The 24,749-nt window shown below is 59.5% G+C and overlaps 2 protein-coding genes across 4 annotated transcripts in view; one reads left to right on the plus strand and one right to left on the minus strand.

The window, feature by feature from the left end:
- The window catches only part of LMF1 (lipase maturation factor 1), a 51,400-nt gene extending 43,158 nt beyond the window's left edge, over positions 1 to 8,242 (minus strand). The window contains exons 1-2 of one of the 3 annotated variants that reach the window (XM_015104000.3): positions 8,048 to 8,242; positions 2,029 to 2,338 (exon numbers count right to left, since the gene is read on the minus strand). In XM_015104000.3, the coding sequence (XP_014959486.3) occupies positions 2,029 to 2,338; positions 8,048 to 8,240 (503 nt within the window). In that variant the 5' untranslated portion in view covers positions 8,241 to 8,242. Of the gene's footprint in view, positions 1 to 2,028; positions 2,339 to 8,047 lie in introns of those variants that run through there. The other 2 variants (XM_027961332.2, XM_042240521.2) reach the window with 2 other exon arrangements.
- Positions 8,243 to 19,748: 11,506 nt separating this feature from the next.
- On the plus strand, positions 19,749 to 24,642 carry SOX8 (SRY-box transcription factor 8). Its single transcript, XM_027961341.2, has 3 exons — positions 19,749 to 20,317; positions 21,575 to 21,801; positions 22,493 to 24,642. The coding sequence occupies exons 1-3, from the start codon at positions 19,896 to 19,898 to the stop codon at positions 23,230 to 23,232; spliced, it is 1,389 nt and encodes a 462-aa protein (XP_027817142.1). The 5' UTR covers positions 19,749 to 19,895; the 3' UTR covers positions 23,233 to 24,642.
- Positions 24,643 to 24,749: the final 107 nt, after the last annotated feature.

Here is a 24,749-nt window from a genome sequence, read left to right on the forward strand (position 1 = left end):
CGGTGTCCCTCAGAACCAGCTGGAGGAGCCTGGGAGCTGACAGGGCCGCTGGCCGGCCCGGCCCCCGCCCACAGCCTGGCCGCGAGAGCAGCAGCCCTCTGTGGATTTGATGACGGGCCTCTGCTGAGGGCGCTAGGAAACACCTTCTCATATCTGCACCTACTCTGAATTTTAAATCTCAAGGCTGCCTGATACAAGGTTTTTAAATATAGGTAGTTACATCTAATTACGTGAAAAGATAAAAGGTATTCATTAGACTTTTACAGCTTTTACTGTATTTTTAACAGCTGGAACTTATGTTAGAAGAGGTGGCCATTCACAGAACGAGTTTGGGGGATGGTCTATTGTTCTGGTTTTTAAAGAAACTCAGGTGCACCCTATTCTAAGAGATTCCAATTTTGCTCCCAAATGGTTTGTGTTAGCGCCTCACCTCCAACTGTCTGCTAGAGACAACACTGCCACTGCCACCGAAGGTGGCCCACAGGCCACTGACCACTCATCTCCACGGGAAGGAAGGCAGAGAACTGTGGAGCGGGAGCCCCCAACCCCACTTCTGTGTATGCAGCCCTTGGCCTCGAGTCACCCAGAGGCCTTTGCGCCAGGTGACTGGAACACTGAACCGGGTTCCCGGCGATGTTTCACTTTGTAGGAGGGCATCAGGGATAAATATTTTATCTGCTCTCCCCTGGCTGGTGGCAGGGGGCGAGGGGGGGCCGCGTTGAATCTGCATAACTTTCCCACTTCCTGCCTGTGCAGAGGAGCACTTCTCCACTCGGGAAGCAGGTGGACGGGAATTTCTAACAAAGCGGGTTCTTTCAGGCTAAGCCTGTGAGCGCCCCTGTAGACAGCTGAACAGGAGCAGCGCCGGACGGGGAGGCCAGAGGAGCTAAAGCAGCAGCCTGGCCACGTAGCCAGTGGGTGGAGGCCCCTCCTCCCCAGGCCGAGGAACACAGGAGTCACCTTGGCACAGAAGGCCACGTCCAGCGCCGTCGGCGGGAGCAGAGAAGGCTCGTGCCACGTCCGATGACCACGGGCAGTGGGGAGCCACCATTCCCGCAAGGCCCATGGGGACAGGGCCCCGCTGCACAGCCGTGCGGTGGGGATGGCACTGCGCTGCTGCCCAGACCTCAAAAATCCACAGCATCAAATCCACTTCTCCACATCAAATCCATCTACACCGGGGCTGCAGGCAGGAGAGCCTGGATGTCTTGGCATCTCAGGCCAAGATAAAGTTTTCCTCCTTAGCGGCCACGATGCAGGGGTCCCTCCGCACCTCTGCAGCCCTCGGGCACCAGCTCCCAGCCCTTTGAAGTCGATCCTTCGTCCCTTCTGCCAGAGGCGAGTGCCAAGGCGGCTTCCTCTGCAGGAAGGGACTCCCGGAGCGCCCAACCTCGCTCCAAGTTTCCAGAGATAATCCTTTCTTCCTTGTGGGGGCCGGGAAGATGGGGAGCGGGGAGGGTGGCCACACGCCGCCTTAAGCACAACAAAGAAGCCCTTCAGGATTCCTGCCACAGCCAAGCACAGATAACAGAACCAGAAACCCAGCCTCTGGAGGAGCTGACACTAACCGAGAAGCCTGGGGCCAAAGGGACAACTCAGGCTTCCCATGCATCTGAGCAGGACAGCACTGGGCCGGTCAGTCCCTGTGAGTCACTCGTGTTTTACACAGCAGAAGTCCCTGAGCTCTGGCTCTGCGTCTCTTCAGTGTCCCTGATCCCCAGGACACTCAACTCCCCCCATCGCACAGTCCCCCAGCACAGGAGGAGGGCAACATGGTCTCAGGTGCGGCCGTGATACTCCCAACAGAATCAAAGTTACTCCCAAAGCAGGAGGCTCCTGGGTTTGGGCTGAATGCGATCAACAGTGCCCCCACAGCCTAAGAAAACAGGTGGTCTTTTCTGAACTCATATAAGAAGACAGTTTGCTCACTCGCTCCTGGAGCCAGGAGGCCTTGCTAGGCTCCGCATAACGCCCCTGGGGCCCCAAGTCACCATGCCTGCCTCCCAGGTGCCCCATCCACCCTCTTACCAGATCTGTCCCACGTTGACCAGGGACATGTAGAGGACCCAGAGGGCAGCCATGAGGACCATATTGGCGCAGCCGGAGACCAGGATGAATGAGGAGATGCCCAGCCCAAGGAGAGCCAGGGCGTCCAGGTTGGCATCCATGTGAGACCAGTCCAGCAGCCAGAGGATGGTGGGGGCGTAGCTCAGGGCGTCCCAGCTGACTCGCCCCCCGAAGTGCCGCTGCACGCTCTGCAGGTACGTCCTGCACGGCAGCAGTCCCCTGTCTCCAATCAGCTGCTTGTTCTGATGGAAGGCCACCAAGAATGCCACAACTGGAAGGAAGAGAAGACGGAGCAGCGTGAGCAGGAGCACAGCCGTCTGCGGACGCTTCCTGGACGTGCGGGGCTTGGCCACGGGAGGAGGCTGGGCAGGGTCTGAGCAGCGGTTAAGAATCAAAGTGTGGACTCGAGGGGTCTGGGTGTTCCACAAGCCTGGGGAGAGGGTCGAAGACCCGACCCGGAAAGTCACAGGGCACAGGTGCGTGTGCACGTGCCTGTGTGTGCTGCTCCTGCTTGCACACGATGCGTATGTGCATGTCCAACACGCACGCGTCATACGAAAGACGCGACTGGCTGCGTGGGATGGCTAGGTAACCGTCCCAGAATGAACTTTGCTTAAAGAAAATCTACACTAAAACACGTCGGAAATGTAGAAAGGCCTCAAATCTAAACTTCTACTTTAAGAAATCAGAAAAAAGAGACTACACAGAAAACAAACATCAGAAAAGAAATTTTAAAAAAGAGGTGACTTCAATGAAATCGAGAACAGGAAAAAGAAAATCAAACCATCAAAATTTTATCGTTCTTCGATAAGAAGAATATAATTGATAGAAGTCTAGTCAGAATAACCAAGAAAAGGAGAGAAGACACCAATATCAGGGATGAAAAAAGGGACACTGCTAGAGATTTCACAGACAAAAAGATAATACAGGAATACTACAAATCTTAGATCCGAAATTTGATGACTTAGATGAAACAGACCAATTACTTGAAATATATAAACTACCAAAACTCACAAAGGAAGAAATAAAGATAATACATCATAACCAACCAATTTCATCTCAGAAATGCAAGGCTGGTTCAGCTCTCAAAGAGCAACCAATGTAATCACCATACTAACAAGCTAAATAAGAAAACCATATGATAGCATCAACAGACACACAGCAAAGTGCACGAAAGAATTTATTCATTCGTGACAAAATTTTTTTTTAGCAAACTAGGAATAGAAGGCTACTTCATCAGTCTGTAAATGATGGCTACAGAAAACCTACACCCAAGTTCACACTTAGAGATTAATGGCAATACTTTTCCCTGAAGCCTTGAAACAAAGCCAGACTATCTCTTCTGTCATTACTCCTATTAACACTCCATAGGAAATTCTAGCCAGGGCAATGAGGCAAGTATAAAAAATAAGAGTTATATAGATCAGAAAGGAAGGAAGGAAACTATTTCTATTAATAGACTGCCTCTGTAGAAAATCCCCCCAAATCAACCAAAATTGAAAAGAAGAAAAAAAGCCCTCATAGCACTGATAAGTGAGTTTATGAAAGTCACAGAATACAAGACTGACAAACGGAAGTCAGCTGTATCACTACACACCAACAACGGACTACTGTAATCTGAATTTTTAAAAAATTACAACAGCCACCAAACACAGGGTCTAGACTAAAAGCACTGACAAAATATACACAGAATCTGTATGTGGAAAACTACAAAACATAATGAAAGAAGTCTAAGGAGATCAAAATAAATACAAAGATTCATTGTGTTCATGAACTGGAGGAGTCAGCATTATTACAGTCATTTCTCCCCAATCTGATCTATAGATTCAACGCAATCTCAATCAAAACATCCAGTAAAGTTCTCGCAGACACTGATGAGCGGATCTAAAATGTGTCTGTAAAAGTAAAGGAACTGGAATAGCCAAAATAATTCTGATAATGAACAAAGTTCGAGGCCTTATTTTACTCGACTTCAAGACTTACTACAGAGCTACGGTCATCAAGACAGTGTGGTATTAGCCAAAGTACAGACATATAAATCAATGGAAGAGAGTACAGAGCCCAGAAGCAGGCCTACCCAAAGGATGCAAAGACAGCTTAATGGAGAAAGACAGTCTTTCCAATAGGCGGTGCTGGAATAACTGGCCATCACGTGCAAAAAAAAAAGAACCTTGATATATAACTCACATCTTATACCAAAATGCATTCAAAAAGGACCAGAGACTTCAGTGTAAAACATAATAGTATAGAACTTCCAAAAGAAAATATAGAAGAAAATGGACGTGACTTGGGTTTGGCAATAAGTTTTTAGATAAGAACAATCAAACCATGATCCATGAAAGGAAAAGCCAGTAAACTCTACCAACTGAGAAAGTTTTACTCTGTACAAGGTATTTCTAAAAGAATGAAAAGATGAGCTGCAGATTAGGAAGCGTATCTGTAGCTCACACATCTGATGAGAGACTTGCGTCCAGAATACTCAGAGCGCCATTCAAACGCAACAAGCAAACAGACAACCCAGGTTTCCAAAGGGCAGAAGATCTGGGCAGAGGCTGAAAGTCATCTGCTTCACACAGAGGATCCACAGATGGCAAATAAACACATGAAAAGATGCTCAATATCATTTGCTGTTGGGGAAACGCCAATTAAAACCACAATGCAATATCATCACACACCTATCATAACAGCCAAAATCCGAGAAACTGAAAATACCAAATGCTCCAGAGGATTCAGAACAAGGGGAACTCTCATTCCCTGCTGGTGGGACACACACGGTCCAGTCACTCTAGAGGACAGTTTGGCAGTTTCTCATAAAGTTAAACACAGATTTACCAAGAACCCAGCAATTATACTCTTAGGTATTCACCCAAGTGAACTGAAAACTTAGATTTACACAAAAGCCTACGTGTTCATAATTGCTAAAACTGGAAACATAGATGTCCCTCAGTGTTGGAATACGTAAACAAACTGTGGTGCGTTAGGGAGCATCGATGGAATGTTGATTCACTCAATAGCATGGGAGGACCTCCAGGCCGTGTTGCTGAGTAAAGGAAGCAGACCCAAAGGCTCCCGGGAAAGGCGGACCCCGGGGCCAAACACGGTCAGAGCGTGCCAGGCACTGGTGTGGGGAGCAGTTGGTGACACGCCCCGGGGGACTCTGAAGGGATGGCACTGTTCTGTCCAGTCCTGGGGTGATGGACGACTATGCATCTGTCAAAACCCATAAAACTGTACATCACAAAACAGGAACCTCATCTAAACTATCAAAACAACCAAGCCAGGACCCCAGGGGATGCCAGGCTAGAGCGCAGAGCAGGACACGCGAGTGCAACTCTGTTGCCAACGCACCACGCGGCCGGGCGGCATGGACGGCAGGAGGGAGGGCTGGCCTGATTGACTTTGGGAATCGTTCTGAGTAAAAGCTACGAAATGTAAGGTCAAAGACAAAGGGCTCTGTAGAGAAACACCGGAGTCTTAAGTGGGGTAGGCTCAGACGTGAGACTCCTGCCCAGGCTGCAGACTCCAGGCCCGTGTCTGTGCAGACACCCCCGATGGGCCCAACACGCACCCCGTGGGAATCACCAACCCGCTGTGACCCCCAGCTCAGGCCAGAGCCTGAAGCTAAACGAGGATTCAGGGGAGGAGCTGAGCTCCTCCCCGGCCCCAGGAGGGCTCTCCCCAGACCCGCAGCCTGTCCAGTCACCGGAGGACCCCAGACGAGCCCAGCCTGAGGGGCATCCACCACACACAGGGCCAGGCCTGCTCAGAACGCCAAGGCCACGAAGAGCGGGGAAGCCCAGAGATGCCGCAGCCCGAGGGGACAGAGGAGCCGTGACGGCGCTGCGGTGCGGGGACCCGACGGGAAGGGGCGCCAGGGGGAGGCTGGGTCGAGGCCGTGGCTTGGTCACCCGTGTTTCCGGTGTGAGTGTGACGGACGCCTCGAGAAGCCGCTAGGGGCTCGGGGTCCAGGGACTCGCTCGGTGGTGACAGCTTTTCTGTAAACGTGAGGCTTCCCCACACCTGAGGTGTGGACGCCTTCCTGGCTTGTGAGGAGCTCTGGCCCCTGTGTGGGCGTGTGTGGCGGTCGGGGACAGCTCCGTGGGTCCCAGCCTAGTTCTTGTGCCCAGGCTGCAGCAGCTGGACGAGGAGAACAGTGAGCTGAGGTCCTGCACGCCCTGCCTGGAGGCCAACATCGAGCGCCTGGAGGAGGTGAGCTGCCCGCCGGCTCCCCGTGCTCTTCCCAGGGTACCTGCGGACCGCCGTGACCTAAGACAGGGCTGCCAAGAAGGGGGAGCTGCCTGTAGGGGGCATGGCTGGCCACAGGGTGTACCCGCCAGCAGGAGCAGACTGGTGACCCGGGAGCCAGGACAGGCGTGGCCCTCCCTTTGCTAGAAGGTGTGAGGTGCTGCCCGGTTCCTGGGGCTTAGATTAGGGGCCTCGCAGGTGGGCAGTCTCTGACCTGAGTGTCACACCCACGGGCTGGGGTGCCGAGTGCAGGGGTGAGCACACAGGTGGAAAAGCATCTTGCGGTGGCACAGAGCAATGACAGAGACTGAAAACAGTCAAGGGAAGTTTATGGAGGAGAAGCCGCTCCCGGAAGACAGAGGCCAGAGGTGTTACACACCATCCCCACTGCAGGAGCTCCCACGGAGACGCACAGACAGGCAGGACAACGGCACTAAGAACCCCGACAGCTGTGCAGGGGGTACGGAAGCTTAAGGCCCATCACTGAGCCTCCTGGTGGGTTACACTCAACATCAGGTGGAAGGTGTGGACCCCATGGCCTTGTGGGAAGTTCCTGGGATTTAAGAGATGCTGAGGTTGCTGGCAGTCCCCAGGAGACCTGCAGCCTCCAGAAGAGACCAACCCAGGGTGCTGCCTACTTGCCAGCCATCTCAACCAGGGACCCTCCTCGCCGAGGATGGGAAACTGGTTCCTTAGGGCGGCTGACAAACTCCAATACTACTCCACATAGTGAGAAAAGGTAGGTGGAGAAAAATTTCATGTGCCAAAGCAATTCACTCTGTGCTCAGCGCCAGGCTTAAATTATCTGCCTGATCCAGCGGTTCAGAACGGTTTCCTTCAAAGCCAGCCGGGCTCCCTGGAGGCAGAGCTGGTTCTATAAGCTGTGCTCTCTGCGCGAGGAGCCAGCGGGCTTTTCCCACCGTTAACGGCGCCGGTTTAAAGGTCTATTAAAGCCTGGCAGATTAACATTGTCTTGACTTCATCTTTCCCTAAGTGACAGCTCAAACGTTTAGAATGCCTGTTTAATCCCGTGGAGGATAGAGCATAGCAGCAAGAACTATTTTTACAGTAACTTAGAGCACTGGAGAACAGACGAGAGTCGCGGCTGAGTTCCCGCCCCCCCTCGGACCGGGCCCCAGGTGCCCACTTCGGGTTGGCAGAGGTCGCTGGGCAGAGAGCGGCACGCGCGGCCCCTTCGAAGGCGTGTGCGGAAGCGACTCAGAAACGACGCGGGGACGCCCGGTGCCCAGCGCCCTCCGGACCCGCTGGGACCGGGGTGCCCAGGGGCCGAGGCCACTCTGCCGGCGGCGGCCCCCAGCGCCGCCGGCCCCGCGCTGCCACGTTCGTTCGCGAGCTCAGTTTGGCGGCGGGGGCCACTGCTGGTCCCGGGGCTTGCGCCCCTCGGCTTGCGGGGCCCGGGGCGGGGCGCGCACACACGCTGGGGGGCCCGGGCGCCCCGCCGCACTCTGGGGGCGGCCCTGTGGGCGAGGCCGGCGCGGGGCGCGCGGCTCTCCACCTGCTCCCGCCCGGCCCGGGCCGCGCCCCGCAGGTGAGTCCACACTTGCTGCCCCGGCACCAAAGCTGCGGGGCCGCAGTCACCGCCTCGGCTGCGGTCAGCGCGGGATCGGCGGGGGGACCCCGCGGCTCGGCCGCGAGCACGCCCCGGGGGCGCCCTGGGCGTGGCGGCGGGCGCGCGCGCAGGGGCCACGCTAGGGGCCTGGCCCCGCGGACTCACAATAAACGAAAGCGAGGGCCCTCAGGAGCACGATCCTGGTCAGCCAGAAAGTGCCCGCGCGGAGGCGGGCCGGGCGGCCCTTGAGGTCGCGCCCCTGCCCCGCCGAAGCCTCGGGCTCCGGGTCCCCAGCCCCAGCCTTGCGTCTCCTCAGCGACTCCCCGGGCGCCGCCATCGCTGGGCCAGCACGGCGCATGCGCGGGGGCGCCGCGAGTCACGCCCCGCCGCGAGGCCCCGCCCACACCTGAGGCCAGGCTCGCCGGCCGGGGGCGAGCTCCTGACCCGCTGCAGCGCGCTCCCCCGGCCCCGCAGCGTGAGCGCGTGGGAGCCTGGAGAGCTGGGCACCACCCCCGCCACCCGCCTGCTCATTCACTGCCTCGGCCACCGTTGCAGGGGCCTCCTGGGCAGTCCCCTGCCTAGGCGCCCGCCCTCCGGGACCCTCACGGTAGAGAGGGCAGAAAGGCACTTCAGAAGCAGAAATGCAACGTGGAAAAGGTGACTGGAAAGCACGAATCTGACCGCAGGCCTGGTCCGCGTCCTCAGTGGCTGAGATGTGGGCATCGGAGGCTGCCGGTGGGTCCTGCGCTCCCGCCGCGGGCCCTGGCTGTGTGCGGACGACTGGAGCAGCTGCTTCGCCCCAGGGCTCCAGGGGTGTGTACAGGTGCGGCACAGGCGTCTCCTGCCCAGCGCGCCGTCTCTGCGCTGGGGGGACCCTGACACAGCTAGTGAGGGACAGTGTGGGCTGCGGCTGACCCTAATAATCTCAGACCCTCCAGCTTCCTTGCCCTCCCCCCGGCCCCAAGCCCACAGCTCTGAACTGGACAGCAAAGCCCCCTTAGACAGTCAGTGCTCCTACTGGCCCTCCAGCCACAGGGGACAGTGGTGGGCTGAGGATTCAGAGGAGGGAAGAACTTACTGACCAGTGAATGACCCAAGCATCACCCCAGTGAGGACAGCAGCAATGCTACCTTCTGAGGACACAGGAGAGGTGCCTCTGAGCAGGTGGAGTCGCAGGCGTTCCTCAGAGCAAATAAGAGGTGTGCTGAAGGGCAGGCGTAGAGCCTTTGGGGTTACTGGGCAAACCGTGGAGCACTTGAAACGACTGAGACAGGTGTGGGCTTTTCTTACTCACTTGTTAGAGCTCTTTATGTATTAAAGATCCTCTTTAGGGCTTCCCTGGTGGCCCAGATGGTAAAGAATCTGCCTGCAATGCAGGTTTGATCCCTGGGTTGGAAAGATGCTCTGGAGAAGAGAATGGCAACCCACTCCAGTATTCTTGCCTGGAGAATTCCATGGACAGAGGAACCTGGCAGGCTACAGTCCATGGGGTCACAAAGAGTCAAACACAACTGAGTGGCGAACACATACACACATATTGCTTGAGATTTTATTTTAGACTATCTTTCCATTCCGAAGTGGAAGTAGAACAGTGTCCTCAATTTATAAACAGATCACAGTCCATGAGGTATGGCTCTCATTGTAACTAATTATTCCCTGGGCATATGCAGTTTTGTGTTGCTCACTGAGAATTCAAAGGTAAATATGAAACAGGTCTTGATCTTGAAAGAATTCACAGTCTAGGCGAGGAGGGACAACCACCTAGTCATACCATGTGAAATGCCCCCCACACATGCCCAGATGAGTGTGGTGAATTTTGTCAAGAAAGATCCTCTTCTATGTGTGTTACAAATGCTCATTCAGGGTTTTTTATGTCTTGTTCCTAGTGTTTGGTGTGTTACCAATAGTTATGTGGTCAAATGACCAGTTTTTTCTGGCTTGTTTAATTCCATCTTCACCACCCATCATGTGGACTCCATGAGGAGAGGGGCTGCCTCTGAACAGAGGCTCTCCCAGATACGCTTGATCAGCAACTTCTGGACCGCCCCCCCCCCACCCCCCCGCCACCGCCGCCCGAGCCTCCACTGTTGGTGTTGATAGCATTTTGAGCGACTGAGCTGAACTGGGCTTCCCTGGTGGTTCAGTGATAAACAATCCACATGCAATGCAGGAGACTCGGGTTCAATCCCTGGGTTGGGAAGATGTCCTGGAGAAGGAGATGGCTACCCACTCCAGTGTTCGTGCCTGGAGAATTCTACGGACAGAGGAGCTACAGCTCATGGGATTGCGAAGAGCTGGACACAACTGGATGACTGAGCGTCCGTACACACGTGCGCCTTACCGTGTGTGTTTCTTTTAAAAGGCTCCCTTTTCTTTTCCATGAAAAGCCTTCAGACCTCGTCTGTAGAGTAGCACCTCTAAGAGTTCCTACAGAGGTGCAGTCACCCGCGAGGTGGAAAGCGCCCAGCAGGGAAGCGCGTGCCCGAGGACCTGCTCAGGCCCTGCTTCCAGGTCCTTCCACAGGAACCCACACACAGCACTTCCCCCATCCTGCCTTGTCACCCCCCGCAGTGGGCGATGAGCCCATGCAGCCATCTGGGGAGAGCGGGGGAGGGTCCAGCGTCCCTGGGTCCTCACCGAGGGGTCTGAGCGGTGGGAGCAGCGCAGGGGCCGGGGGCGAGGAGGGCCACGCTGCTGTCAGGTGGGACCCCAGGCGCTGCCTTTCAGGTGGGGATGGAACCACAAAGGGCTCTTTGTCCTCAGCCTACCCTGGCCGGCGCTGCATTGTCCCCCCCCTCAGAAGGGCACAATGGGACATTGTGCAGAGCAGAAAAGGGCCCCTTGTCCAGCCTCCAGCTCCCGGGGCTCTGGGCTCCCTCTTCGGGTCTGCCCAGGGTGGGCGAGGCCACCAGAGAGTTCTTCTTGGAGCTCATGTTCTCATGTCCCCTCCAGGGTCCTCCTTCCTGAGCTGACCACAGAGGTCCAGTCCATCTGAGAGTCTAGAACCTCCATGGGAATGAACGTTGTCGAGCAGGACCTGGCCGTAGAAAGGCCAGCCAGAGTCAAGTTCTCGCCTGTTTCAACCTGAATTTAATAAAATGTGCACTGGTGTATTATTCAGCCATAAAACAAGAGATAGGTACTGGTGTATCTACAACATAGACGGACCCTGAAAATGTGTGCAGTGAGAGAATTCAGACACATAAAGCTACGTATTATACGAGACCATTCATATGGAACGCCCAGAGGAAGTCCATCCACAGAGAAAGTAAGTGGACCAGGGGCTCCCAGGGAGTGGTGTGGGGGGTGAGACTGCTCACAGGGGCAGGGTTTCCTTGTGGGATGAGGGAAACATTCTATAGAGAGGTGGTGCAGAACATGGCGAGTGTACAATATGCTACTGAATTGTGTGCCTAAACATACTTACTTCTACACTATGTGGGTTTCACAAAAACAAACAAAAAAACTGCTCTGGTCCTAGTTTCAGAATCAATTAAAAAGGCACTGCTTTACCAGTCACAATAGGTCTTGTCATTTATACTAAACATATCTTGATCTATATTGTTGTTACTGAGTCACTCAGTCGTGTCTCTTGGTGACCCCATGGACTGTAGCACACCAGGCCTGTCCATCACCAACTCCCAGAGCTTGCTCAAACTCATGTCCATCTAGTCGGTGATGCCATCCAACCATCTCATCCTCTGTTGTCCCCTTCTCCTCCTGCCTTCAATCTTTCCCAGCGTCAGGGTCTTTTCCAATGAGCTGGCTCTTCACATCAGGTGGCCAAAGTATTGGGAGTGGCTAACAGTTGTAAAATGATATTAGATATTATTGTGACCCACTCAAAAACAAACCTTCTTCTGCACCGCGGGCCAGGCCGCGGGCCTGGTGCTGGATGGTGCTCTGAGGTGCCTTCTCTGGCTCTCCAGCTCACGCCTGCACGAGCACTGATGGAGCTCGCCAAAGCCAGGGCCTGGAGAGGCTCCTGAACCCACATTTACAAGCAAATAACTGTATGAAAGTAAGTCAAAAAGATACGAGAGAGGCCAGAGGTGCTGAGAAGAGGCCTGACTGCCCTCTGGGCTGGTTGCAGGAAGATCTGGAGCCAACCCCTCCTGGACAGAACCAGAAAGGGCCCAGAAAGAAGGGGAGAAGAGAACAGGGGCCCCCTGAGAAGAGCCATCAGCTCGAGATAGGCTGGGGTCCTGGGAACCCTGGGGTGGGCCCGGAGCCGGGGCACAAGGCTCATGCCTGGCGGTGCTCCCAGCAGCTGCAGGGCGGCTCCACGGAGGGCGGGCCACGTCGGCACCTCGTCCAGCTGTCCCCGGGCACCCGGGCTGGGCAGCCCCCACTGCATCAGGGCAACTGTCCCTGACATGCCTTTGCAGCTGTCTCTGGCACCCACAAGAACCCAGCTTGCACCCGAATCTAATCGTGCACCCTTCATTTACCCCAATTTTTCATATCTTGACATCTGCTGACAGGAGGGGCAGGACTTGCTGGCGCTGACATCTGTCACTGTCTTCTGGAGGTGGTCAGTGTGCGCCAGCCCCACTGTGTCCAGCGGCCAAAAGCCCCTGGTGAGGCTGGCAGGTGTGGGAAGGGGTGGGCGAGCAGGTGCGGGCCATTTGTGGTGGTTCTGGAACGGTGACTCACAGGCGGCTGTTCTGCTTGGCTTGCTGTCTCCCGTCCCTGTGGCTCGGGCAGTCTACCCTGCACCCCCAGAGGAGCCCAGCCCTGGGCGGCCCTGCAGGGCGGTGGGACATGACTATTGCCAGGCAGAATGGGCAGAAAGTTACCCTCTCTGGCTGTACAGCCCTGGAGGGAAGAGAACAGACAGTTAAGCTCTTCTTGTGGAATCACATTCTGAATGGGAAAAAGTCTTGGAAACCTCCAAGGTCACAATCAGGACCCCCATAGGTGAATCTGGCCCATGGGACTGTATCAGTTACCAAACCCTACAGTAATGCCACATAACAAACAGCTTCAAAGCCACAGGTCACTGTCAGTGGGCTCCCCAGCCGCCTGGCTCAGGCGCCTTACAGCCTCCCCCACAGCGGCCTCCACGCCCACCTCCCTGCCTGGCTCCTGAAGGGACCTGCCTCCAGGGCCCCTGATGTGGCCCAGACCTTGGGGTGCTGAGGGCTGGGTGGGGGGACCTGTGTCCAGGGCCAGCCCTCGCCTGGTTGTGCCTTCCTGTGACTCTCGCCCAGTGGTGAAAGAGTCTGCATCTCTGGAAGGGGCGAGCAGCACTGCTGTCATGGGCTCTCCTGCAGGACGCCCAGTGGACCTGCCCACGGGCGACGTGCCCGGAGAGCAGCCAGCTTCCTGTGACGGAGTTCACAGGGAGGACGCAAGACACGTGGCGTGCTGTCCGCGGCACACCCAGCATCCTACGGAGCAGGGTCACTCCCACAGGTGTCACGGGCCCCGTGCTGCCCAGAGTAATTCCAGAACTTGCCCGAGCTAGAGGCCAGAGGATGGCATCAGGACCTGTGGCTGGGAGCACCCTCCTTGAAGGGCCCCTGATGCCCCCTGGGGGAGCCCCACAGCCCCCCAGGGCAGGAGGCCGGGCGGGGACGAGCCTGCAGCTCCCGTTCACAGGCCGGCTGGAACATCTCCAGCCACACCTCCTGGAATGCTTCGCAGGCCAAGCCTCTGCAGGGCCGACCCCATGAGTGTCATCTGCTGTCCCAGCACCAACGCAGGTCTGGCCTGGAAGCCCTGGAAGTGTTTGCAGAAACACTGTGACGAAACACAAGACACTCACCCCGATCTAAACTCACAGACCTGCTCAGTGGCCGCGGGGGCTCTCCGTTTCTCAACAACAGTGTTGAAAGCTGCGGGAGACTGCCTCTAACCTCTCAGGTTGATTCTCCAGTGGACGTCCAGGGGTTCCATGGTCAAAGCCTGCGGAGTTGGTGCATCCAGGCCCCTTGGCACTCAGCTCCACACAGCCTGCACAGGGCCCCGTGTCCAGGGGCTTCGGAGAGGGAGCAGCGGCCCAGCCGTTAGGAGGCTGCGATCCATCTGCCCCCGGGCCTCCAGCTACCTCCTCTGATGACTGGCTGGCACCCCACTCATGCCTGGCCAGGGAGCCGATTCCTTCTCAAGCTGACACCAGGTGACTGGGCGGTGACCACCAGTGTGAGCAGCAAAGCTGGCCCCCATCTCGCAGTCCTGGGGCCCCGGGTACAGGAGCAGGCGGCTGCCGCTCGTATCCTGCATGCGTCCCACCAGGAAGTGGGTGAGCCGGCTGCTGCCCCACCAGACCCGGACGCCCCGAGGGCTCTGCCTCAGCCTGGTGCCCCAGAGGCAAGGCTCTGCCTCGCCCGCTTCTGAGCACCTTCCATCTCCCTGCAGGAGAACCGCAACCCCCCAGCATCTTCCTCTGGAGAACACCGTGGTTAAACCCCCTTCACCGTGCTCAGAAAGACAAACACCTGAGTGAAAATCTGTGACAGAGTGTGCTTTAACTTGCCTTGGACACTGGTGGGTCTGTGAAAACTTCCAGAGGTGTCTTGGGCCCGGCCAGCAGGAGCCCCTTACTAGGAAAGGGGGTTTTCTCTGTGACGTGTCTACTTCCAGCCATGCTGGCCCACCCTAGGCTCACCTGACACAGGCTGGTGCTGAGCGGCTCAACTTGGACAAAGTGCGTGCTCTGTTGCTCAGTCAGGTTCGACTCTGTGACCCCATGGACTGTAGTCCACCAGGCTCCTCTGTCCATGGGATTTCCCGGGCAAGAATACTGGAGTAGGTTGCCAGTTCCTTCTCCAGGGGATCTTTCCAACCCAGGGATCAAACCAGCATCTCCTGGGTCTCCTGCATTGGCAGGAGGATTCTTTACCCGCTGAAGCACCTGGGAAGCCCAACTTGGACAAGTGAGTGAGTGAAAGTCGCTCAGTCGTGTCTGATTCTGTGACCCCATGGACTATACAGTCCACAGAACTGTCCAGGCCAGAATACTGGAGTGGGTAGCCTTTTCCTTCTCCAGGGGATCTTCCCAACCCAGGGAGTGATCCCAGGTCTCCCGCATTGCAGGCAGATTCTTTATCAGCTGAGCCTCAAGGGAAGCCCAACTTGGACAAGAAGCCTCATTAAATCAGAAAGTCAAGCTTGGAGGGAAAAGCATAGCTCTTGGCAGCCTGTTTGGGCTCAGAAAGCTGTTTTTCTGAAGTCAGTTTCAACTGGTCCCCTCCTGCAGGTGGATTGAGGAAGTCCCTCCAGTCCCATCTCTGGGGTCCCAGGGGCGAGGGCCCAGAATAGGGCTGGGGTCCGGAGATCCAGGAGTCCAGTGGCAAGCAGAGCCCTTCTGCAGGGACAGGGGGTAGATTTACCAGCTGATGGGAGGGGCCGTCCAGAGGCAGGCAGATCCCAATGCCTCCTCGGCGCCCAGTTACTCCAGGAGAGATGCTGCCGGCCCTGGCCAGACCCCCTGGGGCTCCCTCTACCCCAGGGACCCTGCCTGAAGGCGGCTTTGGCAGCAGAATCACCCTCTTCCCACCATCGGAGACCTAACGGCCGTGGATGGAGCCAGCTCCAAGCCTGCTGGCTGGAGAGAGATGGACGGGCACAGCCGGAGGCTCGGGGACCCAGGGTTGGGGGGTGGTGAGCGGAGGCGGAGCAGAGACCGCAGCTGTCCCGACACACCTGTGCACGCATCTCACCGGGCAGACACTGAGCGCGGGGGCCCATCTCCTTGGGTTGAGCATCGTCCCTCCCCACAGAAGAACGGCCACAGCACGGGGCTCCCACTGGCAGCTGGCAGGCACACCCAGATGCTGTGGGTTTATTCTTCAGGAGGCCTTGGAGCTGGTGACAAGGCACAGAGGGGTAGCCTGGGCTGGGCCCTGTGCCTGGAGGCCGGGAGGCACCTGAAGAGGTGCCCGTCGGAAGCAGCGATTGCTCAGGACTGGCGCCAACCACAGGAAGCCCCGAACATCCTACCCTATGGGCAGAGACGGGAAGATCCAGGTGTGACCTTCTCGAGTCCTCCACACAGAGTGACGAGGGCCACCACTACCCACCCCGGGGGGACACCAGTCCAACCCAGGGGTCAGTTTCCACCCAGACCAGAACTTCCACAGCAGTTGGCAACGATGCTGGGGAGGGGGCTGAGCATAAGTCTTGGCTCCGAGCTCCAAGGGTCTGTCACCAGGGATGCTGGAGCCCTGGGGTGCCTGTCTTCTCTCTCCAGGACCTGGTGGGCTAGGATGAGGCTGCCTCCACGAGGCCTCTGCTCAGAGCTGCCCCCTCATATCTGGCCTGGGCGTTTGGTGTCTGCAGCCCGGCCAGTAATTAAAAGTACCAATTAATCCCTGAGGTTCAGCTGGGGTTCTCAGGATGGCATGCCAACTGCCTCGGGCCGCTTGCCAGGAGGCCCAGGCCGGGGCTGCGGACACACAGAGGAAACACGGCCGCTGGAGCTCAGGGGCCCACATGGCCGGCCCCCCAGGCCAACTACAGACATGGTTTCCCTGACCGTCGGCGAGAAGAGCTAGCCAGGGCATGGGCGGGGACAGGCAGGGTGCCCTTCTCTGCAGTGGCCTGGGACCCTCAGCAGCCCATTCAGACAGGGACTTCCCAAGCAGGTCCGGCAGCTGCGGTGGGTGGGCTGGGGGGGTCTCTGGACCTGGAAGGGGTTGCCCTGCAGCTCTCCAGCCCTCCGCTGGCAGGCCTCATAGGCACGGGGGCGCGTGGCAGCCCACATTCACTTTTCTGCAGGGCCCTGGAGCCTCTGCCAGGGGATGCAGGCCCAGAAACCTTGCTTACATTAGTGTTCCCAGGCTGGTGGTCGAGGGTCAGGGTGCTGCTCCAAACCTGGCCTTTCAGATCATCTCCCTGAAACGGCACAGCCCACTCCGTAAAGGTGCAGTGTGTGGACTGGGGTGGGCGGGACAGGAAGGAAGAGCTAAGAGAAGGCGGGGGGCCAGGAGGGGAACTGGGAGCCGCCCCCACCTCGCTGTGTTCACAGACCACTGGTGCTTTTTGCTGCCCCGAGGCCTTGGCACATGCTCCGTGTCCCCTCCCCATCATGTTCTTTCCTCTCTGATCAGTCAGAAGCTTCAGGGCTCAACTTGTCACCTCCTCAGAGCTGCCTTCCTGGACCACCCCGCCCACACCCATGCCCACCCATGGTGAGTTCTCGAAGCTTGGTGTGTTGGCCCTTCTCAGACGCCAGCACCTTCTGGGCTGGGACTGTGTGTTGCCCAGAAAGGCCGCCGCACACAGTGGGTGCCTCATCAGTACAGGAACCAGCTGTGGCCCCGCCTCCTCTGCAGGCCTCATCCCGGGTCCACTCAGGGGCTGCCTGGCAGCTCAGGAGACGAACCCAGGTCAGCACCATGGGTGGGGCTGGAGCGCACCCGGAGAATTTTACAGCCTTCACGCCAGCCAGGGGGCTTTGGGGGCACTCCTGGGCGTCAGCAGCCGGGACGAGCCGAGCCTGGGCAGGGGTCTGCTGCCCCGTCACGGGGAACGGTGACCTGCACATACGCGACAAGCTGCCCACAGCACTGTGTCGGTCCCGGCCACTGCAGCCCGGGGGCGCCCAGGGTGGCCACATGCCACATGCCGTGGCCTGGGTCAGGCACTGGGCTCCTCTAGCTCAGACTATTTTCCTCCAGGGCCCCAGTGGTCACTGGTCTGTGTCCTAGCTGTGCAGCGCCCCTCCACGGGTCGGTGGGAGCAGAGAGAGGCCACCCTGCCCAGTGTGCCCAGCGCAGCCTGGGCTCCATTCTCCTCTTCATGGAAACACAGACCTGGTGCCCAAGGGCACACCCAGTACAGGGGGGTGGGATCCGGTTCCTAGGGCAGGTCTGTCATCCCCGCTGCCTTCCCCCCACGTCAACCCCATGTCTACAGGGTGCCTGGGTCCCTATGGGCCAGAAGTCCAGCGGTTGCCCTGGGGTACCCCCCCCCCACCCCCCGGCTTGGGCCTCTGGCTGTAGGGTGGGGCCCTAAGAGGAGGGCAGGGCCTCAGGAGGGAAGCCACCATGACAAGCGGAATGTGACTCTGCAGAGATGGGCAGGCGACGGTAGGGGAAGCGCAGGGACAGGCCCCTCTGGAGGCCGGCTCTCCCTCCATCGTTGGGGCCTTCTCCAGCGCCCTTAGAGCAAGGCGCCTCACTCAGGGTGCTTTCCTGGGAGACTGGAGGTCAGGGTCACTGACCCGGGTCAAGTGGGGCAGCCCGTCCCTGACCCAAAGGTGGCGGGGACCTGCCTCTGGGCCCTAGTGCCAGCGGCTCCAGATGTGAGGCTGTGGGGTCCAGGCAGCCCCCGGCGCCCTATTGGCGTCTGCCTGAAACTAGGTCTTCTCCAAGGCCAAGTGTGCAGAATCCTCATTTCTAAGGGGGTCACAGGCCAGATGCTCGGGCTCTGTGGGTAGGAAGGGGGAGGGACCAGGCACTGGGGGCACCGTCTGGCTAAGGGAGTGGGGAGAGGGCAAGAGGCTCTCCCTGCAAGGGTCAGAGGCTCAGCGGCAGCCCTCAGATTGGTAAAAGCATCACCGACTTTCAATTTGGAGCTAACCGCCAGCCCCTTCCACTCCTTAGGCTGCACCGCTGCTAGTCAGGGAATCATGACCCGAACTGGAGGTGCGTGGCTGCGGACTGGGCACCCTTGCCTTGGGTCACTCGGGTCGGGCGGGCCCCAAGTTCGGAGACAGGCGCGTTCAGAGTTGGCTGCCCAAGGGGTGCAGTCTGGCGAAGCCTGGGCGGCTGGTCCGTCGTCTCAGGGCGGGTTTGGCGAAAGAATCCGAGCCGCCCTCGGGGACCGCCGGGCCCGCCGCCAACTCGCGGGGGCGGCCTCGGGCGGGGACTCGGAGCTGCGGCCCGGCGCTTGCCTCCGGGGAAATGTCCCCTCTCCGACCCCGCGGTCCCCACCAGGGCGGCACACCCCGCCCCCTTCTCTCCTTGGCTGGCGCGCCCACCTCCTCCACTCCAGGCGCCCGGAGCGACCTCCGCCTCCGCCAGACCACCCAGGACCGCCCCGCCGGACGGCCCCGGTGCCCCCAACCCCCGGATCACGTCCGGAAAGGCCCTGGGCCCCCGCGTCCGGCCACGCCATCCGCCAGGCCGCCCTAGGGACTCGGCAGCGAGGGTCAGCCCAGGCCCCGCCCAGCGCTCCCGCCCACTTTGGCCGCCTCTGCTCCCGCGGCCGCGCCCCCGCCGCACTTTCCACGCCGGGACGGGACCGGTCCTGAGGTCGCCCAGCTCCGAGCCGTGTCCCCTGAGCGCGCGTTACCTGGACGTGCGCGGCGTGCAGACTGGCGCGCGGGAGGCTCCTCCACTTCGCGCCGGCCTTGCGGGCGGGGAGCCGACCACCGCCCTGGGCCGCAGGCTGGCGGGCAGTTGACCCCGGCGCCTCTGGCCTGTGGGCAAGACGTCGGGGCTCGACGCAGGCCTGGGAGGGAGGTGGCGGGGGCGGCTTCTGAGGGCCCGCCTCCTCGCGCAGCGGGCAGCGGGGGCAGGGAGCTGGGGGCTGGGCCCGGGGCCCGGACGCGCCAGCAGAGGGAGCGCCGCCGAGCACCCCGGCAGGCCCAGGGCGCCCCGAGCGCCCGGCGCTCCCCGCCGCTGCCCCCTTCCCCTTCCCTCCCCTTCTGGAAGAGGGGCCCGCGGCGTGATGCACAGTCCGGCCTCCGATCCTCGGCTGCCGGGCGCGCCGGCCCCACGTGGTGCGGCGCCAGGCGGGGCGGGCGGGGGCGCCGCGGGAATCGCGGCGCTTTCTTTAAGGTGGGGGGAGGGGGCGGGGGGCGGCCAAGCTCCGCCCCCGGCGACAGTGGGGTGCGTGCCGGCCAATGGGGAGCCGGGCGGAGGGCGGAGCCTTGTGGCCGCTGCTTAAAGAAACTTGTTGCGGGTCGCCCCGCGGGGACCGATCTCCGGCGGCAGTGGCGGCTGTGAGCGGGCTGGGGTCGGGTCACAGCACGGCAACTTCGGATCCCAGAGCGGCTGCAGCGCAGCGGCCATCGACCCGGTGCGCCTCCCTGGTGCGCGCTTCTCCGCGCGCGGCCCCGATGCTGGACATGAGCGAGGCCCGCGCCCAGCCGCCCTGCAGCCCGTCTGGCACTGCGAGCTCCATGTCGCACGTGGAGGACTCGGACTCGGATGCGCCGCCCTCGCCCACCGGTTCCGAGGGTCTGGGCCGCGCGGCGGGCGCGGGGGGCGGCGGCCGGGGCGACGCTGCCGAGGCGGCGGATGAGCGCTTCCCTGCCTGCATCCGCGACGCCGTGTCGCAGGTGCTCAAGGGCTACGACTGGAGCCTGGTGCCCATGCCCGTGCGTGGCGGCGGCGGCGGCGCGCTCAAGGCCAAGCCGCACGTGAAGCGGCCCATGAACGCCTTCATGGTGTGGGCGCAGGCGGCGCGCCGCAAGCTGGCGGATCAGTACCCGCACCTGCACAACGCCGAGCTCAGCAAGACGCTGGGCAAGCTGTGGCGGTGAGTGCCTGTCCTCAGGCTGGGGGCGGGGACCGGGCCCTGGGGTGCCTGGAGCTGGGAGGTGGCGCAGCGCCCGGCCTCGGCCCTTCTCCCAGTGGCTGTTCCCAGGGCGAGTCCTAGTGGAAAAACCCGATCTGGCCAGCCGGGTCGGGTGCGGGGTACAGGACAGACTGGGCAGGCAGAGGGCAGCGGGAGGAGTGTGCGCCGGAGAACATGCCCGGAGTCCAGAAACAAGCCCCTCTAGGCCATGACTGGCAGGCTGCGTTAGGGGACCTCAGCTGTGAATGGCCCCAGAGCCTGGAGGCCTGTCCCTCCCAGTGGGAAGTGGCCTCTTTGTAGAAGCAGGACCCATCTCTGGAGGTGCCCTCTCCTTGGTAATGACGCCACAACCACCCCAATGCAGGAGTCTAGAGGCAGATGGAAGGGTGTGGTTTGCCCGCCGGCATCTCCCTGCAGCTTCTCCCTCTTCTCAACCTCTGCACCCTCAGCGGGGGCAGAGGAGAACTCAGAGGGTGTTCAGCGCGGTTGCCCGCGCTGGCGTGATGAGTCTGGCCATTCTGTAGAAAGTAGCTGCCCTACGGCGGTAGTGGGCCTCGGCGACAGTACTGCTGTTGGTTCGGGACAGCCCACCCCCACCAAATGCTCTCTATTGGGCTTGACAGTGGACGGCTTTGGGGTCAGGGCACTGGTCCCCTTTCCTGCCCCTCACCTTGCGAGTGGGCACTCAGACCTTGTGTTTGTGTCTTCTGTGCTCCTGCCCCTGTCCAGTTGGTGCTGTGCCCCCAGACCCTGGCCCACAGGCAGTTAGAGGGGAGCTCTGGAAGGGTATGAGGGGCCGGTGTGTGAGCCTCAGTGAGGACCATTGGGTCATGCCAGTGTTTCTGGAGCCCTGGGAAGCCAAGCTGTCCGGAGTCTCAGCTTGGCTCCCAGGAAGCCTCCCTTTGTCCAAGTGTATGCTCAGCTGGGTCCTGGCCTCTGCACCCGCCTGCCTTAGAAAGTCCCAAAGGGAGGGAACAAACAGGCTCAGGGAGGGGAAGTAAGAGGGGGAAGATGGAAGCGAGAGGACCTGAGTCTTTCCTGGCTCATTCCACCGATCGCCCCGGGCTTACTCCCGCCCATCCTCGGAGCAGGGGCGCACGGCCTAGGGCCCCCACCCCCAGAGAGGCGCAGGCAGGCACACAGCTCCCCTGGACCTCCCAGGCTCATCGGTGCGGTGTCGGCTGCCTGCTCATCCCGCCCCTGCCCTCTGTCCCGCAGCCTGCTGAGTGAGAGTGAGAAGCGCCCTTTTGTGGAGGAGGCGGAGCGGCTGCGTGTCCAGCACAAGAAGGACCACCCGGATTACAAGTACCAGCCGCGCCGCAGGAAGAGCGTGAAGACTGGCCAGAGCGACTCGGACTCGGGAGCTGAGCTGGGCCACCACCCGGGCGGCGTGTACAAGACCGACGCCGGCCTGGGGGACGCGCACCATCACAGTGACCACACAGGTGGGCTCCTGGGGCCAGTGAGCAGGTCACAGCCCTCAAGAGAACCAGGCCTTCCCCGGGTCCCCTGAGAAAGCCCCATAGCCGCGAGAGGCAGCTATTCCAACACCCACGGGGCCTGCTCGGCCTCCTCTGACACTGGGCGCCTCAGAGCTCATCCTGGCCCAGTGCCCTGTGACCTGGGCATTTTCTGTCCTTCAGGAAGGCCTTTCTGCTCCCCTGGCCTTTTTACTGGTTCTGACCTCGGGTTCACTCATGCTGCTGGGCTGGTGGTCAGCAGCTCAGTTTCAGGATCAGACTGACCTGGGTGGAATCCCGGCCAGCTGAGCAGTCTCAGTCGAGCTGGCAAAAGCAGTGGGCCTGGGGAGACAGGTTTGGTGTGGACCCTGTGGTTGCCATGGGTGGGGGACTGGGCGCTTCCTCTCCTCCCCACCACCCCCACCTTGGTGGTCACGACGGGGCCTCCCTGGCCCCAGGTCTTCCCCTAGAACAGTGCTTAACGGAATTTCCTTGGCTGCGGAGTGAGGTCTGGGTCTGGCTTTGCTGGAATTTCTGGGAAATATACGGGAACAAAAAGCCGTTGATTCCTACCTGCGGCAGTTAGCGGGGCGGGTTTTCCTCCCATGTGTGTGTCGCCAGCCCAGCCGCCCCCTACAGAAGGGGCATTCATCCTTGAAATGTGCTCTGTCCCCAGGGCAGACCCACGGGCCGCCCACCCCGCCCACCACCCCCAAGACTGACCTGCACCATGGGGGCAAGCAGGAGCTGAAGCTGGAAGGCCGCCGCCTGGTGGACAGCGGGCGTCAGAACATCGACTTCAGCAACGTGGACATCTCCGAGCTGAGCAGTGAGGTCATCGGGAACATGGACACCTTCGATGTCCACGAGTTCGACCAGTACCTGCCCCTCAACGGCCACTCGGCCCTGCCCGCCGAGCCTGGCCAGCCCGCGGCGGCCGGCTCCTATGGGGGCGCGTCCTACTCGCATTCTGGGGCGGCCAGCATCGGGGCATCCCCCGTGTGGGCTCACAAGGGCACACCATCGGCCTCCGCGTCGCCCACTGAGGCAGGCCCCCCACGGCCGCACATCAAGACGGAGCAGCTGAGCCCCGGGCACTACGGGGACCAGTCGCACGGCTCCCCGGGCCACTCCGACTACGGCTCCTACAGCGCGCAGGCCAGCGTCACCACCGCCGCCCCCGCCGCGGCCGCCAGCTCCTTCACCAGCTCGCAGTGCGACTACACCGACCTGCAGGCGCCCGGCTACTACAGCCCGTTCCCTGGCTACCCGTCTGGCCTCTACCAGTACCCATACTTCCACTCGCCCCGCCGGCCCTACGCCTCGCCTCTGCTCGGGGGCTTGTCTGTGCCACCCGCCCACAGCCCCCCCAGTAACTGGGAGCAGCCCGTGTACACCACCCTGACCAGACCCTGAGGGTGCGGCCGCGGGAGGGGCGCCAGCCGAGGACCTCCTCGCCCCGGCAGAGACACACAGGCCTCCAGGGGCTCGGAAGGTGCAGCGAGGGCAGGAGTCGCGGCTGCGTCAAGTGCCTGCCGAGGTCCATGAGGAGCCAGGCTGTGTGAATGAGCCCCCTCTGCTTCCAGATTCCCAGACCCCCATCCACAGACAAAGCCCTCCTTCCCTTCCCTCTCTTTTTGCGGGGACTGCGGCTTGGAAGCAGGCATGGGAGCCTGGGTGTTGCCTCTCTGTGGCTGCAAAGTGGCAGCCACGGCACAAAAGACAAAAAGAGGGAAGAGGCACGGGGGCTCCGGGCCCCCCGAGCTCCGAGAACCTGGCCAGCCTTGGTACTGAGAACTCGCAGGGCCCACGGATGACGTTCCCGTGGCCGGGAGGCGTCTGAGGGATCACCTCCTGGGACCAGCCCATTAGACTGGAGGTGTTCCTTGTAGTTAGGGTTCTTCCAAGCAAGGTTTGGCTGTGATTAACACTTCTCTCTTTTTATTTTATTATTTTTTTTAATTTTTATTTTTGAAGCTTCAATGTGTTTGATTTGTTTTGAAAGCTGTTAAAATGTATTTATGTTCTGTGTTATTTTATCTTTAATTAATGAAATAATCTGTGCAGAGAGTAGAGTTTAAGATGAAACAGAAGCCGGAGAGCTGAGGGTGAGGTGTGGGCGGGGCAGAGGGTGGGGGTCCCTGCTCCGAGTGGCAGGGCCCCAGCTCCGGGTCCCCCGGAGATGGCCGGAGCCCCGAGGCAGGAGAAGGGGCTTGTCTTGTGGTTTCTCTGATCAGGTCAGGGTACCCCTGGCACGGGCATTAAGTCAAGGTTTAGGAGGCAGAGTGCCACTGAATTTCATCCCTGCCAGCGGCCGTGCCAAGTGGTGGAGGCGGGGATTTCCTGGGACTCGGTGGCTCCAGAAACGCATTAATCTCGGCTCTTAGGAACCAGGCGCCACCTACAAGCTGTGAAACTAGAACCTTTTCCACTAAGCGTTTTTAGATTCTTAGTTTTAGAAGAAAAATGCCGGATTTACCTGTTCTGCTTCCGCTGTGCGCTGAGCGATGATAACCGCCTACTTCCTGGAAAATTGTGCCTTTAAAACTTTGTAAATTTAAGTACATCTGAGATGTTGCTTCTTTTTACTTTTTCTACTTTTTCCTACCTTTTTCTAGAACAGAAAGTTTTTTTTTCTTTTGCATATGTCTTCCTGGGGGTGGGGGCAGGGGGCTGCAGCAAACTCGTTTTTATGCAATCTATTTTTTGGTGTCAAGTTTGAACTTTCGCTGTCACTTACCTGCTGTGTTTCGCTCCTTTCTGACCAAGTAACGCTAACTTTTGTACAGATTGATTTGATAAAAATTAAAAAATGCTTTTTATCTACATGGGCTGCATTTTGTGTGTTGCTTCCTGTAAGCCTGGGAGCTGTGGGTCTCCAAGACCGAGGGGGTCCCGTTTTGAAGGGGGGCTCTGTGAGGGTTAGCCCCAGG

The sequence above is a fragment of the Ovis aries genome, chromosome 24 (genome assembly GCF_016772045.2).
Source record: "Ovis aries strain OAR_USU_Benz2616 breed Rambouillet chromosome 24, ARS-UI_Ramb_v3.0, whole genome shotgun sequence".
NCBI lineage: Eukaryota > Metazoa > Chordata > Mammalia > Artiodactyla > Bovidae > Ovis > Ovis aries.

Bases quoted from the DNA above. Each gene is read 5' to 3' on its own strand.
- SOX8 (XM_027961341.2), top strand. From the start codon at position 19,896: ATGCTGGACATGAGCGAGGCCCGCGCCCAGCCGCCCTGCAGCCCGTCT. The intron at 20,318-21,574 runs GTGAGTGCCTGT...TCTGTCCCGCAG, and splicing joins ACGCTGGGCAAGCTGTGGCG to CCTGCTGAGTGAGAGTGAGA. The intron at 21,802-22,492 runs GTGGGCTCCTGG...CTCTGTCCCCAG, and splicing joins CCATCACAGTGACCACACAG to GGCAGACCCACGGGCCGCCC.